Below are 13,954 nucleotides of genomic sequence, written 5' to 3' on the forward strand. Positions count from 1 at the left end.
CTGCGACGTTTATATTTTTGAATTATCAATACCTTGATAGGATAATACTCTACTACTCGAATTATTCATTACATCGGATAATGTTGGTGAGCCATAAAGGCATCCTGTTCCTCCACGATGACACAAGATACACCTACGTAATGGTATATATACACGCAAAAGGAGAATTGTTCTCCTAATATTTCTGTTTCGAATGGATACCTTGGATGGATAATCTACAACAGCTATGAAAAGTATTGCCTCATACTATTATTTCCCCGTTAAGTCCCCTTTTCTTATCAGGTTTCGTATTTCACTTTCGTAGTATCAAATTTCTGTGGTTGCATACTTAACAGTATATAAGTCGTTTCTTAGACAATGGCAATTACACTAAGCCATTCTGTGCGTCTCTTTGTTCATACGTAGATGTAGATTACAAAAAATTAAAAAAAAAAAAAAAAAAGATAAGAGAAAATTGATATTTTGAGGAAAGATTTTGCGGGAAAATGGGTAAAGCAGGGGGTTAACATGTTGAATATTTATTCGCTTGTTGCACTGACTTCCGAAAAGTGTACCGAGATAAAGGAAACATATCTCGGTATTGCTCCTCGGATAAGTAGGTAAAATGAAATGGTTAAAGAAACGGTAGCTAGGGTAGTCAAGCAATACGCCAGAGATTATCTGTCAATGGATTCGAGCAGCCAATATCCGTGCTGCGCTGCAGTCCGTTTAGTTTATGTTATTTCAAAATGAAGTACAGTTCAATAAATTCAGCTTTGCCTATCAAATGCACAAATCAATGAAGAGGAACGATCGATTGTTTGCAAAGGATCAACGACGATTCCGTTTTGCAAACGCCGGGGACTGTGGCAATCGAGAAGAAAAGCAGGATTTAAAAGAGTGTGTACTTTTGCAAGATAAAATCGAGCTTTATTTCTTTTATACATTTTAATACCATATTTCAAGCATATATTTGTTCAAAGCTCTATATTTGCTAAAACATATAAAATTCTGAATTCGGTTCTATGACAACGCAAATATTTCAATATGCGCGTACAGATTCGACGTGCACGTAGCGTAAAATTACGCTGAAAATTTTAATCAAGAGTCTCCTCTCTGTGAGGCGGTACACAATGTTCTAAAGCCGATTTATGAAGATGTTTCGTAAGACGCTGTATTAAAATTACATGGAAGAACGTGTACAAAATACCAGCGAAACGTTGAATGCTGGCGTTTATACCGTACCAAGCATTTACACTGTGGCTTAAAAACTATAGAAATCACTTTTTATGTATGAGCGAGCAATACACATGTATAGATGTATATTGCAGAAGTAATGTTTAAGGAAGACTTCTGCTTGGTATTAAGAATTATTAAAGCATTGAGTCTCGTTAAGTGGCCGAGAAGTAAGAAACGACGCTTAATATAAAAAGACTAAGATGTCCTATTGATGTCATATGCTACGTCGTGCGACATACATTTCGCAGGAAACAAGAGGACTTCCGATCGTGCTCATCAGATTTTGGACATAAAACCGGAGAATGCGATAGAATAGACGTTTTGAATGAATAGAGAGACCTTATCGGATGATCTTTGAGTAATTTTAGCAATAAAACTCTTAAAAAGAGAGTTGTCTATAATATAATCACGTGTAACAAAACTGCTGTTTTTTAACTTGAAAATCTGCATACTACATAGTGATGGAATTCAGTTCGATACGTACTTATTTATAAATCTAAATTAAATCCAATACTCAGGATTCGTCTGTTAAAAAATGTTGATGAGCTTAAAAGGTCCAAGAGGAGGACACCGGAGGAAAAACGTTATGAATCACAATATCTGTTATTTTGTATCGACTAACTTTGTCCAGATACAATTTTTTTCTATCGGAGTATATTTTAAAAACACAACTGAAACCCGAAATACCATAAATGCGTCATCCAATAACCATGAAATTTTAAAATTCGAAATACGTAATAATCTAAAAGCATCGCCGTTTGCAGCAAAAATTCATGAGTCAACCAAGAGTTTGAAACATTTTCTTTGATCATCTAGTTTATTTAAAAACGTTAGAAGTGTTCCAAGTGAAAGGCAACGTTAAAAGCTCTCGAATGAAAAATTATAAATTAAAAAGCAACTGATCACAAGAAATTCTCATCGACCTCGCTAACTAACCGCACGAGCACTGAGCACTTTGTCGACACAGTTTCGCGAGCGGTTGCTCACAGCCGCCGTCACAATAAGTTAACTAAAATTCGAAGGGGGAAAACGGGTACATGGAAGTTCGAGAAGTGGTGGATATATGCGATAACTGAAATTTTCATTGGTCGAAAATTTTACGGGTTGTAGGGTTATGATGCAAGTTGTCAGAAAATGCATTCGTGCGTACACCAGCACTCGAAACGGAGAATATCAGCGTACGCGACAAGCGAGTAGAAACTGTGCCTCTAATTATCCCTTAACATCTCAAAATTAAATTCACGATGTTCCCTTGTCTTTCGTATATATCATCGTTGCATTATATTATTGCGTCCATCGCGCGTGAACAAGCTTTCACTTTTATTAATTCGAAGAAGCTTTTACTCGTAGACTGTATTTTTCAAGGCTTTGATGATTCGTAATACGGCTCACGGAACTAAAAGAAAAATATTTAAAAGGCTAGTAATTTAATTAAAACGCTAGTGATAATATATCTTATTCTATTATATGATATGTCTATTTGAAATAAGTTCGTATATTACTTATTTTAGGTACACATTCCAAAGAAATGAAGACAATTTATAATGACGTGTGGTTGTCTTGGTAATGAGATTTATGAACCAAACATGTGCATAACTGAGTTTCCGTTTATTTTGACAGTATAACTCATTTATCCTAAGATGGCTTTATTAAATTAAGTTATAACGAAGGTAATGTACTGTAATGTTGTTACAAGTGTCGGAAGTTCTATAACTCCATGACATGATATAGAGTAATCGATCTTTGTGTGTTGCTACCTTTATAGAAGTCTGATGCTATAATCGTGCTTGGTGATTAATTATAAATGTTATGATTGCTAAATTAGCTTAAGGAATTAAGATAAGCAGCAATTCTCTAAATTAAAAGAAATACAAGGAAAATCATAATACGCGTTCGATATTTTGCAAGCAATATGGAACATGTATTATCCCTTTGTTATTTTATTTTATTATATTATGAAAGTTAAATAAATAATACGACATTGGATAGGTAATTCAACGTGTGAAATATATAGGAAAATTATGATTAGAAGATTTTTACTTTCTGAGCGTTCTAATATAATAGATATCCCTGTCCTGTGTAGACCGTTAAACTTTCACTTTCTTCAGTTTCTTCACTTTCAAAACGAGTTTCATGGATTCTTTTTCGCGCCCTTGCGACACCGTATGCTAATGCTCAACGACATGAATATGCATGGAAAGCACTTAATAGCGTCGTGTCATTTAACTGCGAGACTGCAACTTCCCAAGTCCTTTCAGAATTTTTAATAACTGGCCTTTCTAATTTTAGTAATGAGAATTTAAGAGCGCACCGTCTACGTTTTTTATCAGAATCTTTTATTTTAATTATCCATTTTCGCAGCAGCATTTCAAAGGAGATGATCACTGATGGACAACGTCCCTTAATTTTAAACGAAATACAGACAAATATTTATCTTGCTTTAAAAGTTAACAGTTTGCAAATAATTATACTTACCAAAAAATACCACGATTCGTTGTACATACACATGACGGAGAACCGCTTGTCTGTGTACGAGTTCACGCTGTTGGAGCAACCGGATTATACATATTCCAAAGTTAACTCAGAGGAATGATGTCAACTTTGCGATGTAACAGCAGGGGCTCAACCACACCAAGCGTGCTATACACATGTTTTATACAAGGTATAAAAGGTGCACTGTTTCATGCATAAGTACACAGGTTTGAGGAATTGAAGCAACAAGCAGAACAGGAGAAGGGTAACGAAGCCGGCATTAATCGCCGGGTGATATCAAATAATTCAAACGAAGGAACGAAAAAAAAGTCGTATAATTATGTAAGTTGATACTTCGAACGGCTGAGAATATGTTTTTCAGCTTTATACACCGAAAGGTGTAAAGATAGTTTGAAACAGAAATGGTACGCGAGGGAATTGAACTGGATCTGTTGCTGAGTGTCAGAGTTTCGATTTAATATGAGCAGCAACTAAACTTCGACAAAGTTACTACTATAGCTAAAATGTAAAAGCTGAAGCTAGAAGTCCTAATGTTTCGGTTATATATACTCCGGAAATCGACTAAAAAGTCGTAATAAGGCGAATTAATCGAGATAACGTTATTTTGTGAAACGATATAAAATGGAAGAATTCAAGAATATCTGGGTTAAATTAAATATAAATTCCAAATGAAAATCTTAAATCATCTAGCCAAGAGTTATATCGGATGAAAAATACTGACAATTAGCTCTGTACCACAGAGAGTACTGTCCCTCGTGGTATAAAAATGCAGTATATAAAGTGGCAGACTTAATATATCATAATGTACTTCACCCTTGGGTCTTTCAACTCTGGGGAAACACGAAGAGAAAATCAAAACGTGTTCCATATTCAATCTCTTCTCAACATTATTGATGTTGATCTTCCTAGTACTTTAAAATGCAGCGTGCACTTTTATTTCGTTTCGCAACTACAGATTCACTTGTTTCTTTCACTATTCCACCAACACACGAAACAAAGTTTCGTGAATTTTCTTTGCCTCACCGACCTTGGCTCCTGGATATTCCGTTGGGTGAGCAATTTTATAGCGATGTACGCGACGCCGGATGTTCGCCATTAAGTGTTTTGCACACGTACGATCTTCGCGTGAAAGATACTCACTACGTTGTGTCACACACACGCATACACACACACACATCAGATCAGTATGACACTTTTCTACTACGAGACAAAGAAACTTGGATGCTGCGAGAGACCTACTCTCCGAGGCTGATAAAAGAATAGAGAGTTAAACAGCTAAAATAAAAGATATATAAAATGTCGAAATGAAATTAATTCAAGATTACAATTTGCCATTCGGTAAACTATCACAGAGGAGTAAAAAGTGTTTGAATATACATTTTTTTTCCAATAAATCGTCTTTCTATCAGGTTCTACTTCCACCTGTTACAAATTCTTATTGCCATATGAAAATACAGCCACTGAATTGTTATAGTTATTTGAGAATACTACTACTACTACAAAGAAAAATACGCAACAGAATAAATACAAATCTCGTGGTACTTCGATAAAACCAGAATCTACGTTGTTTCGTAATCATAAGTTTTATTATGTCTTTGCTTCTTGACACGGAGGTAGATTCAACGATTAGATCCTACTGTATTTAGGTGTTGACGTATCATTATATTGCAGCCTGATTACGTCAATCAAACGTCTCTGGGGCAGATAATCGCCATTTGTCAAGATAAGTAGTTGCGGTCTATCATGCGGTTGCGAACACTACCGCAAGCATCTTGTTCTCCTTTCCTCATTGTCTTGTGATTACGTGGTTATTCGGAATATTGTTGCCAGGAGGCAGTACACGTGAAATCCATCAAAATAATTTCTCCCCGAAGGAAATGTTTTGTTCGTTAATTGAGTCGATCCATTTCCTCGACGATGTCTTAAAAACGGCTCCTTCTTTGTTTCGTCAGAACAAAGAAGAGATTATAAGCTTCTATAAGCCACCGTGAATCGACCCCGGTATCTTTCGCTGGAATACGAATATTCACGGGGGATTATGAGAGCTGGAAAATAACTCGACTTTTTTTTATCAATGGATAAAACCTACTCCTCCCTTACTTTATGATATTTTCACAGTTTCATAAGTATCATCGTCTGTTTTTGTTGCAGGACTGTTCGAGACGGACGGCGTGTTGATTCCTGGTACAATGTGCGACCTCGAGTTTGTCAGTTCACAGTCAAAACGGCAATACGGACGCTTCTACTCGCCACGGTACCCGTCCTCCTACCCAAAGAACATCCGGTGCTCGTACCTCTTCCGAGCAAGGTAACTAAACTGACCTAGTATCAAGCTCGCAAACTGATCCCCGGCATAATCCACATATAATGCATCTTGAAGCCAATCTCCAGTCCTACCATATATCTAACGTTCTCGCGCATTTAACGGGTCCAATCCGTAATCGAGATACCAGTTAATTAACACCTGATCCATGTATCTTCGTCATCTCGCACCTTCGATCGGCACTCCACCGATTTGGTTAATTTAAGATAATTGCTAATGAACAGTTCTTTCTGAATATGTCGAGTTAGGTATGAAGGCAACTTGGAATGAAGAAATTAAATAATTATATCGGGAGAAACTTATAGAAAAATGTATACTTGCAATGTATACATAAATTCATACTATACATACTTTGGATTTCTAATCTTTCAATTTATAAAACAAATTGTGTAATCAAAGCTGTATTTATTGGAAGCTCAATATAAGGTAATAAAAATGTAAAATCGTATGGCTATATATAAAACATATACTTATGTGTATTGACTGTAACTAAATACGAAGATAAAAATGACAAGCAACGATTTTTTAGATAGAACATAGACAGATACTGTAGTATCGTAAATATAATAAATTAGTTTATCAATAATAAATGGATTAAACAGAAAACAATGGTTATTTAACATGAACTAATCGTAACAACGTATTATAATTAATTAACAACTCTCGTCAACACAGATTCGACTCTCTCTCAACAACGCAATCCGCACTCTCTGGCTTCTCAACTCATACTGCTGTTAATTCGTTTATGTCCCTTATGAACCCTTTGTTCTTTGTCTTAGCCTCGTATCTTTTGTTTAAGCACCATCATGCACATGTTCAGCAACCGCTTGTTTATAATTCGCACGACACCCCCCCCCCTGACCGGTCATTCACTCGAGCTGCCCGCGTAAAAACTTGCCGCTACCTTCCATCCACTCTCCTCGTGTGTATTTTATGTTCAACGTATATACATTCATACATTTACCTTCGCATATTACCTATCCTATATATTATATATCTGTATGCATATAATAATATCGTAGGATCTTTACTACGATTAGTTTATTCGCAATTAATGGATTAAACAGATGTTGATTAAACAGGAAACGATGGTTGTTTAACGTGAAATAATCACAATAACGTATTATAATTAAGACAACGAGATAATTAATTTGCCACTCTCGTCACCACGAATCCAATGTTCTCTCTTACTCTCTCGACAACGCTAGCAACATTATCTCGACAACGCAATTCGCACTCTCTGACTTCTCAGCTCACAATGACTGTTAATTCGTTTATCGTCCCTTAGCAACCCCCTGTCTTTTGTCTTACCCCTACCACGCACGTGCTTCGCAAACGCCTGTTTATAATTCGCCCGATACTCCCCAGGCCCCTCGTCCACGATACTACAATACCATTAATTTATTTCAATTATTTCTTCGTGTATCTTAGGTGTTGGTTACCGTAGCACATTTTTAAAAGAATGGGGGAGATTTAAATTTTATTGAGTCCAAGAATACAGTTTTAGGTACCTATTCACAATAAACGGTGAATTTTTGTAATGGTATGTTAGGCAAAGGTACCGATACGCGGCGGTACGACGTAGCCATGCTGTATTATGTGTCGGCGCTTTACATTTTTCGTTGTATGATACTTTTTCGTTGTATGATACAATTTTTGGGTTTAAGCCGCTGAGGAGCGGAGCTTTTTCTTTTTTATTTTTTTTTTTCTGTCCTGAAAACTTATTTTTAAAAGAATGACGAAAATTTGAGTGACCGTATATTACACGAAAAATATTACACCTCAATAAATAAGTTCTTTGCTACTGATTCGAACATCTGATAAATTATATTACCAATAGTTACCCGAATCGAAGAAATTCTAAATTATTCGGACCTAGTCTGTGCGCAGTTTTCCTAACATCTGCGGCCTTCAAAGACTGTTCGTAAAGGCACATGTGCACGTACACTACTTTACGTATGGCTTGCTAAACATGTACCAATCGCGCATAAACGGTCGTGAGCACTCGAAGACGTCAGCAAGCATTCGTCGTTGACCCACGGAGGAAGAGCGATAATCCCCACTGAACGCGTACAAACAACTAATTTCGTTTGAAGTACTGACACTTCTCGGCAATATTTGTAAACGTGAGCGAGCACTTGCGCATCTCCACCGACCGTTCAAATGGCTTACAAACACTTGCGAACCGTTGGTGCGGTTAGTCTTAACACATGCATGTAGAAACGTCGGTCGAGGCAGCTTGGCTTCGCCTTTTCCTATGTTTTCGATAAATATGGCGCGAATCAATAGAAAACACGTGTAACTTGACACGCGTGTATTTACGAGTTCCACCATTCAAACAATCGCATTTGTGTAACAGTAGTTTAACATTAGAAATGTTCGACACTCGACGATTAAAGCTTATTTAAAATGGAGAATGACATTTTTGTAGAATTCATGTGAAAATGTAGTTGATATTTGAGTTTCCTGAATTTAGGAGAAATCATCTACGGTATATGTAACCAAAGTACTCGAACGCTTATGGATGCTTTTTATAAATGTATTACTTATATTTATATTACGAGAAATTTTGGGTAGAGTCATTTCAATCGTAAAATTGACGAAACGTAAAAGTTTATAGGTACAACGTATGTCTGAACGGGCGAATTGATAGAAACCTGACAAGATAAGGCCAGAAACCTGAGTCAGTGTCATACGAAGTATGCTTTGGCTTGGGTTCAGTTTCCATTGGAAAAAGGTAGAAGAAACCGTAGTGAACGTGAACGACCCGGCTGCATCAATCGATGTCGCGACTTGCTACTTCGATTTAAGACCTTGTCACATCGCTGCTACACTAGAATCGAATTAGCACCTTCGACCGTTACCGAACGTGCAGTATTTTAAACCAACCTTGTTTACAGCCATCTATCGAAGAGTTGCTCTTGTCTGATTCAAATGACACGTAGAATGCATGTATGTTGTGTGTGTACGTGCGTTACTTATGTTGATTTCTCCTGCGAATACGATTTCTATTTGTTCTAAGTTTTGAATCGTTCGCATTCCTGACTACTATTGAAATATGGGCACGTTTATATGTTTACATTACATAGCTAAAGATAGTATGAAAAATTACTTTATTCATTAATTACTTAATTCATTACTTAATTACTTAATTCATTACCAAGGGCACATTTAAAAATATTTACTTAAAGAATGTTCGTCTGATTTCAGATTAAAGGAGAGGATACGTTTATTTTTCGAAGAAATTTCTTTACAAAAAGGAGATTTGAGGTAAGCTTTCAAAAAAAGAATTAAAAAAAATTGCGAAATTATTTTTTGTACCAATTAGATATATCGTACCACAAAAGAGAAATCAATTACGTTTAAAATTATTACATTACTATTCTTCAATGAATAAGTTCGGTAACTTGATCATAACTGAAATTATTCAGGTTGGCGAAATACAGTACGAATTCAATTTGAAATTTCAGAAACGTGTAGCGCTTGCTAGCCAACGTTGGCAAACCAAATAGCAAGGCTTGAAGTTTAATAATCCTAATTCTGTGAATCTAAAATCTCGATTCGCGTTTGGTTTATAGTTTATTTGATTATATTTTCATGCGCATGATTTATACAACCAGAACCATTCTTAGCATTGAACGAGATAACTCGTAAAACGCGACAAAAAGTTTTCATTCTTTCGGTCGAAAAAATTGTTCACTAAGCAAAATAAAAAAGAATACAGTAAAATATAAGATCAAAAGTAATTATTTAAATAATAACAAAAAATTAATTCGTCCCCATTTAGAGTAAGAGAGATGGAAAGGATCGCTTCGTCATTTTAAGTGCCATCAAACCCCATCAAATGTAATTAGCCTCTGGATCCTTTAAAAAAAATCTTAGAAGTAAATCGCTACGGTTTCAGAAAAAGGCAGCCTCTAACAGATTAATAAATAAATACGTAACTTATCCTGGATAATAATTCATCAAAGCATACCCGTACAGGATCAGACATAAATCGTACATTTGCTAAATAACAGCGGTTCTGACGCAACTGCGCTTCAAACACATCGTATCCTCCACCCCGTTCGTGACTCTTGATTCACTCCGCTGAATTATCTACAAACGTGCAATTTGTTGCGCCAGCAGTGGTAGCGAATGCTTTTGCGAATAAATGCATCTGCAATCATATTCTGAAAGAAATATAAGCTGCCGTTCCACCCACGTGACTGTTCGCCGATAAGTTAAAAATCGTGTTGCCGGTCGACTAGCAACTGGTCGAATTACGTACGTTGCTTCTGGCCGCGGCGGTAAAACTTGAAAATTCACTATCGCATCAATCATCTACGAATTTTTCTTCGCAACCGTGTAGCTGAAAATCGATACGACATGTATTGTTCGACTGTATTCCCGGGCAGACGCATCTCTGGTGCGACTCGTCAACGAGAGTCGTAAATTCTCGCCTCGATTAGCATCGACGCGACGAATCAACCGAATTCCCTACCTCGATTAGGATGATAGGGATGTTTAGGTATAATCTGACACGGTTTCAAGGTTTAAATATAACTATTTATTATTTCATATTTCATCTTCGAAGGCCGAGTGTGCGAATGAATGTAAAGTGTACGCGAAACGATGCTGTTTTCCTGTGTTTCCTAAGCGGAGAGCTGAGTGCAAGTGAAGTATCGGTGATGCATGTGGAAAAGATGAAAACTTGAGATGAGCGTGCGTAGAACGTGGGACAAGCTGTTTCGTCAGTTGTAATTTTCGCTAAGAAAGTTAGGGCAGCGGGCATCGTTGCTAATTGGTAGGAAAAACTGGTAGACAAGATGAGAACTGACTGCCTCCAGACTGATGGTCACTCGCAGATGCGAAAGTACGCTCGGGGACATCCCGTGTGTCCCAACATTTAACCGCTAATACGCCCAAGGAGCGCCTCAACTTAAGGAATACATATGCAAGTAAAAATAAGGAACTCGAGGGCAAACGCTAAACCTTATGGCAGGCAGATGTGATCAGTGGAAATAAGGATTAATTTTCGACGCGGCACTATCGACTTCTTGGGGATTATTGCTGGTCCGAGTGAATATGTTAAGGAAGACGTAGACAGAGAAATAAAACTGGAAAAAGGTGTATGGCAGCTTAAGAATATTACAAAGTGCTATTCTCGAAAGGTTGTTGTGGATGAAGAAATAGACGAGTTTGTAATGACTGGATCGCGGTACGGAACACGTATAATAAAAGAAATTTGCCTCGCTGTTGTGGCGCGATCGAACCACGCGGGTTTCTTCCTCTTCGAACTTCTCGCTAATATGCGATTATTAACGTAACTGGCTAACATGACAAAGTGATATTTGCTGGAATTTTTGAGCGAGTAGATTTACCGAATCCAATGACGAGCTAAACTAGAAATACAAAACGAGAATATTGTACAGTGACATTTTCTAACGAAACGTTTCTTTATCAGGTTCTACTTGATCGATCTTGAATTTCATAGTAACCAAATTTTTTAAGCCACATGGTGGTACTATACTTGAACGACGTCAGTATACTTTAACGCTTGGACTTAATTAACACGTTAACTGCAGATCGCGTGACCTCTCATTGTAACTGAAATTTCTTGTGGCTGACTAATGTCCTGACTCAAAAGTAGCTGCATTTGATCACATGTTACGAATTCGATCAAATTACGTACGAAGATCGTAACTGTTTTGTTCCTTTGAACGGAACACTCACATCGCAGCGATAAATTTTCGAGTATGTCACGCGTTAGAGATTGGAATTGAATTTGACAAGTTTTAAAAGAGATGTTAGTAGAAAGGAAAAGGGATGACAATAAGAAGAGAGGATTGTAGACTTAGCAGAGAGGATTAAAGTCGCGAATTCCGTAAGTATCAGTATATCTTGTGACTTACAGTGAGAGAGGAACTATTAAACCGAGCTATGTATACTTAGTCGAACATGGACGATTTATAGCCGCAAGAAACTGAACTCTGCAAATGTGTCAAAAGACACGTCTAACCGAATGCACGGGGATTCGACGACGAATCCTCACACGTCATGGAGTTTGTGGAATTTTCTTCGAGTTGAAATTTGATCAACCTTAATAAAGTTGATTCGATTAACTTGGTTGATATTGCGTTTTAAAATGAAAACGCGACGGTCACAATTTCGTTGCGTAAAGTTTTTGAAACAGGGAGATAATAAAATTAGAATTTACTATTTACACGTGGATATGTATTATTGTATTTATAAATTACAAATTACTATTTACAAATTACAGATTACTGTACTAATTGGTCTACAAATGATAGATTAATATTTACATATTACCATGTTATTGTATTTACAAACGTTCGACTGGAATATTATATCGATCCTTAAAAATTATAGCAGCATGGGAAATCAGAGAGTAGTTACGTTTCAAGTGCTTTACGTGAATTTGTCGGCATAGAAAATGACAGCAGGTCAGAATATACGCGTTAGGTTGGCTCGTGTGAAATTTCATTCTGCCAAAGCTTCAAATTAATAACCCGTGCACGATACCGAACCTTAAATTTTCGATAAGTAATTCCGATATTCAACTGTTAGAAAAAAGAAGCTAAGAAAAGAGAGAAATTATCGGGATATTTGTAAGTGATTTTTGTCATAAGTTCGAATTTAGAAAATGTATCGCAAACATGGCTTAAAATATAAATGTAAGGTTTGAACAACGTAAATGAAGGGTTATAGTTTTCTAAATCAATGCCTTATGAACGTTATTGCGTGTCTACGTATATTTTATAACTTTCAAATGATTTAATTTATTATCAAATTTATGATAATTCAACGCGAAATAATTTGCTTCTGATATCTCGCAGGAAGCGATCGGAAAAGTTTTGAGCGCTTTCAATCTTGACATAATGAATTTGTTAATTTCGATGATCACTTTGTTTGAGCTATTAATAAAGGTAATTACATATTATTACCGTGAAAGGATTATTGAACCGAGTAATTTTCATATATGTATGTATTTTGTTATTAATCGTAAAATATCTTCATTAGTCGAATGTTAACTGTTACGTGAAACGAAGGTCTGCTTTGGTTTTTGCATTATTGAAGATAATCAAATTCATTGCACCCCGATTAAATATTAATGCCAATAATTCGTGCCTGTTTACTCGCGTGTTTGTGTGCTGTTTTCGTTGTTTTCGATGTTTCCATTTATATCCCTCTTGAAATTTCCATTTTTGGAATATAGGACGATTCTTCCCTCTCTTTAATTTTTTAAATTTCACCATTTTTTCTTTTTTTTTTTTAAAGATATTTCATAAATTTCTGACAATCCAATTTTTCAAATTTCTGACTATACCAAGTAAATAATTATTCTTTGAAAGTCATAATTGCTCTTGCAAATTTTATTTTTCCATCAATGTTGATGCTTAATTTGTTTGATCAATGTTTGATTTGTTAATTAAAGTTAGTCTCGCATATTCATGAATGATCGAAGTTATATCGAATTATCGTTCCAGGAAGATAATGAAGGACTAGACGATATCTAAATTTTCTAACTATCGAAGAATCGAACGACTTAATTCTGTATAATTTGTAACTTGAAGTTTATATTACGCATATATCTATAACTTTAAAATCTTATTTAGTATGTTTATGTATATTATCTTTCTATACCATCACGCGATCGAATTGCCATCGAATTGCTATCTATCCACAGTAGTTATTAATTCTTAATACTACCATCAAAATGCAAATCTGTGACCAAGCATAATCCCCTTTTTTCCAACGAAGAAAGAAATACTAGATATCGCTTTATCCTCTGACGCTATAATTACGAAGCCAGATGCGATATTCATGAAGATTTCATATGTGCCGCTTTGCAGAAGTATTTGATAAATTTTTTAAAGCGTCCATTCCTGCATGAAGCCACGCTGTCGCGCTTCTATT

General features: G+C 36.1%; 1 protein-coding gene and 1 long non-coding RNA gene across 4 annotated transcripts in view; one reads left to right on the plus strand and one right to left on the minus strand.

The window, feature by feature from the left end:
* LOC100748598 (suppressor of lurcher protein 1) overlaps positions 1–13,954 on the plus strand; it is a 531,082-nt gene that overhangs the window by 217,019 nt on the left and 300,109 nt on the right. For all 3 annotated transcript variants that reach the window (XM_033319041.1, XM_003486834.4, XM_033319042.1), the window contains exons 5-6: positions 5,863–6,019; positions 9,245–9,304. In XM_033319041.1, the coding sequence (XP_033174932.1) occupies positions 5,863–6,019; positions 9,245–9,304 (217 nt within the window). The remainder of the gene's footprint in view (positions 1–5,862; positions 6,020–9,244; positions 9,305–13,954) is intronic.
* Positions 5,039–5,950, minus strand: LOC112212231. The gene is made up of 2 exons (XR_002946050.2): positions 5,812–5,950; positions 5,039–5,722 (listed from the first exon to the last, which is right to left on the minus strand). It is a non-coding gene; the product is annotated as an uncharacterized LOC112212231 (long non-coding RNA).

The sequence above is a fragment of the Bombus impatiens genome, unplaced genomic scaffold, assembly GCF_000188095.3.
Source record: "Bombus impatiens unplaced genomic scaffold, BIMP_2.2 scf_0135, whole genome shotgun sequence".
NCBI classification, from domain to species: domain Eukaryota; kingdom Metazoa; phylum Arthropoda; class Insecta; order Hymenoptera; family Apidae; genus Bombus; species Bombus impatiens.